General features: G+C 66.8%; 1 protein-coding gene across 1 annotated transcript in view; it reads left to right on the top strand.

Annotated features, from left to right (window-relative positions):
* The window catches only part of POLR3C (RNA polymerase III subunit C), a gene marked incomplete at its 3' end in the record, with an annotated part of 5,250 nt that extends 3,019 nt beyond the window's left edge, over positions 1-2,231 (top strand). The window contains exons 5-9 of the mRNA XM_042815287.1: positions 23-111; positions 403-507; positions 958-1,050; positions 1,600-1,680; positions 2,162-2,231. Of these exons, the coding sequence (XP_042671221.1) occupies positions 23-111; positions 403-507; positions 958-1,050; positions 1,600-1,680; positions 2,162-2,231 (438 nt within the window). The remainder of the gene's footprint in view (positions 1-22; positions 112-402; positions 508-957; positions 1,051-1,599; positions 1,681-2,161) is intronic.
* Positions 2,232-2,237: the final 6 nt, after the last annotated feature.

Raw genomic sequence — 2,237 nt, 5'->3', positions numbered from 1 at the left:
CTGCACTGTGGTTGTTTGGCAGGGAAGGGAAAGCGGAGGCGGTCGTGCGATGAGGAGGAGAGCGGCGGCCCCAGGGCTAAGAAGCAGAAATTGGATGCAGGCGGTGAGGAGGTACTGGGGGGGGGGGGGGGGAAGATTCCCAAAGCTCGGGGCTGTGGTTCAGAGCAGGGCTGTGGGTCAGCAGGGCTGTGGGTCAGCAGGGCTGTGCCGTGGGGAACGGGGGGGGGTTGGGCGGCCACTTTTGGGGGCATCCCATCGGCTGCTGTCACCTCTGGCTCCGAACGCTTCTCCGTCCCCATCCGCCCCGTGCTGCTCCGGCTCTGCAGCTCAGCCTTGGTGGCTCGCGGTCCAGCATCACCCCGAGGTGCTGGGAACGAAGCCGCAGCTCTGCTCCCCTTGCAGCCGCCCCCCGATGACGGCATTTATTGGCAAGTGAACATGGAGCGCTTCCACCAGCACTTCCGAGACCAGGCCATCGTCAGCGCCGTGGCCAACCGCATGGACCAGGTGCGTCCGTGGGCTTCCATCCTCTGCAGCCCGACCCCGTGGCGGTGGGGGCTCTGGGGTCTGCAGGGTGGGGGGGCTACGGCACTGCTGTGGCCCGGCTCCGTGGCGGAGTGGGGCGACGGTGGGGTTCCGTCCTGCGGCACAGTGGGGTCGGGGGCTGCGGGGGGGGGAGCCTTGCCTTCTCCTGCGGCCAGACTCCATGGTGGAGCGGCTCTGGACACCGGGCTGCTGGGGGGGATCCGCGTCCCTGCAGCACAGCTCCACGGCGGGGCAGGGCTGCGGTGGGGGGGAGGAGAGGCTTCCACACCCTGCTCTGGGGTGGGGGCTGCCCACGGCTGTGTGCTGCTATGGGGAGAGCTCAGCTCTGGGCTGCCATTTGGTGCTGCTCTGAGTGCAGTGCAGCCCCCAGCCTGCAGCCCCCGTTGCAGCCCAGCGCTGTTCCCGTTGCAGCCCAGCAGTGAGATCGTTCGGACGATGCTGCGGATGTCTGAGGTCACCACGGCGTCGGGCGCAGCTCACACGCAGCCGCTCTCCTCCCATGAGGTCGGTGTCCCCCTCCCCCCCCTCCCCGCTCCTTCCATCCCCCCCTCGGGGGTCACCGTGTGCCCACAGCCCCCCTGGGCTGCAATGAGTGCTGCTGTGGGCAGGAAGGAGGGAAGGGTCCGTCTGTCCGTCAGCGGAGGTCGGGGTGTCCGTCAGTCCTGCTGCGTCTGCGTGTCCTGCGGTCGGGGGTCGCGCAGGAGGTGTCTGTGCGTCCTTCGCTGGGGATCGGGCAGGAGGTGTCCGTCTGTCCTGCGGTGTCACTACATCCCTCAGTGGGGTTGGACAGCAGGCGTCCGTCTGTCCCGCGGTTTCCATCTTTCCTGTGCAGCCGGGTTTGGGTGGGAAGCGTCTGTCTGTCCCACGGCGTCGTTTGGCAGGAGGTGTCTGTCCATCCTGCAACGTCTGTCTGTCCTGCAGCAGACAGGAGGTGTCCGAATGTCTCTCGGTGGGGGTCGGGCAGGAGGTGTCCGTCCGTCCCGCAGTGTCCATCTGTCCCGCAGTGTCCATCTGTCCCGCAGTCTCTCAGTGCTGCTCGTTCTCCTCCCGCAGATTTTCCGTTCGCTGCCGCCGGGTTACAACATCACAAAGGCCGTGCTGGAGCAGTGCCTGGCGCTGATGGCCGACGACCCGGTGAGGCTGTGGGGCGCAGTGGGGTGCTGTGATGGGGTGCTGTGGGGCGCTGTGAGATGCTGTGGGTGCTTTGCGATGCTGTGAGATCTGTGGGGCGCTGTGAGATCCTATGGGGCGCAGTGAGATGCTGTGGGGCACTGTGAGATGCTGTGAGATCCTATGGGGCGCAGTGGGGCACTGTGAGATGCTATGGGGCGCAGTGGGGCACTGTGAGATGCTATGGGGCACAGTGGGGCACTGTGAGATGCTGTGAGATGGAAACAGATGGAGCGCCGGATGGAAACAACTCCTCCCAGTGGGGCGCAGCTGCGCCTGCAGAGCTCTGCGCCGTCAGGGTGCAGCTGCTGCGGCGCTGGGCTGCTGCTCCCCACTGCGAGTTGTTTCCGCCCGGCGCTCAGCACAAATCGGGTTTTGTCCGCCGGGGTTTCGGGGCAGCAGCGGTTCTGGCACCCGGGACCTGCTGAGCTCCGTGTCTGCACAGCTGCAGTTCGTGGCGAAATCCGGGGACAGCGGCGGCGGCACCTACAGTGTCAGCATCCTTTGGGGGGGGCGGTGGT

The sequence above is a fragment of the Centrocercus urophasianus genome, unplaced genomic scaffold (genome assembly GCF_019232065.1).
Source record: "Centrocercus urophasianus isolate 14NV4802_14NV808 unplaced genomic scaffold, USGS_Curo_1.0 seq_1466, whole genome shotgun sequence".
Taxonomy (NCBI): Eukaryota; Metazoa; Chordata; class Aves; order Galliformes; family Phasianidae; genus Centrocercus; species Centrocercus urophasianus.
The sequence above is the reverse complement of the archived record's forward strand: the minus strand, read 5'-3'. Positions and strand labels throughout refer to the sequence as shown.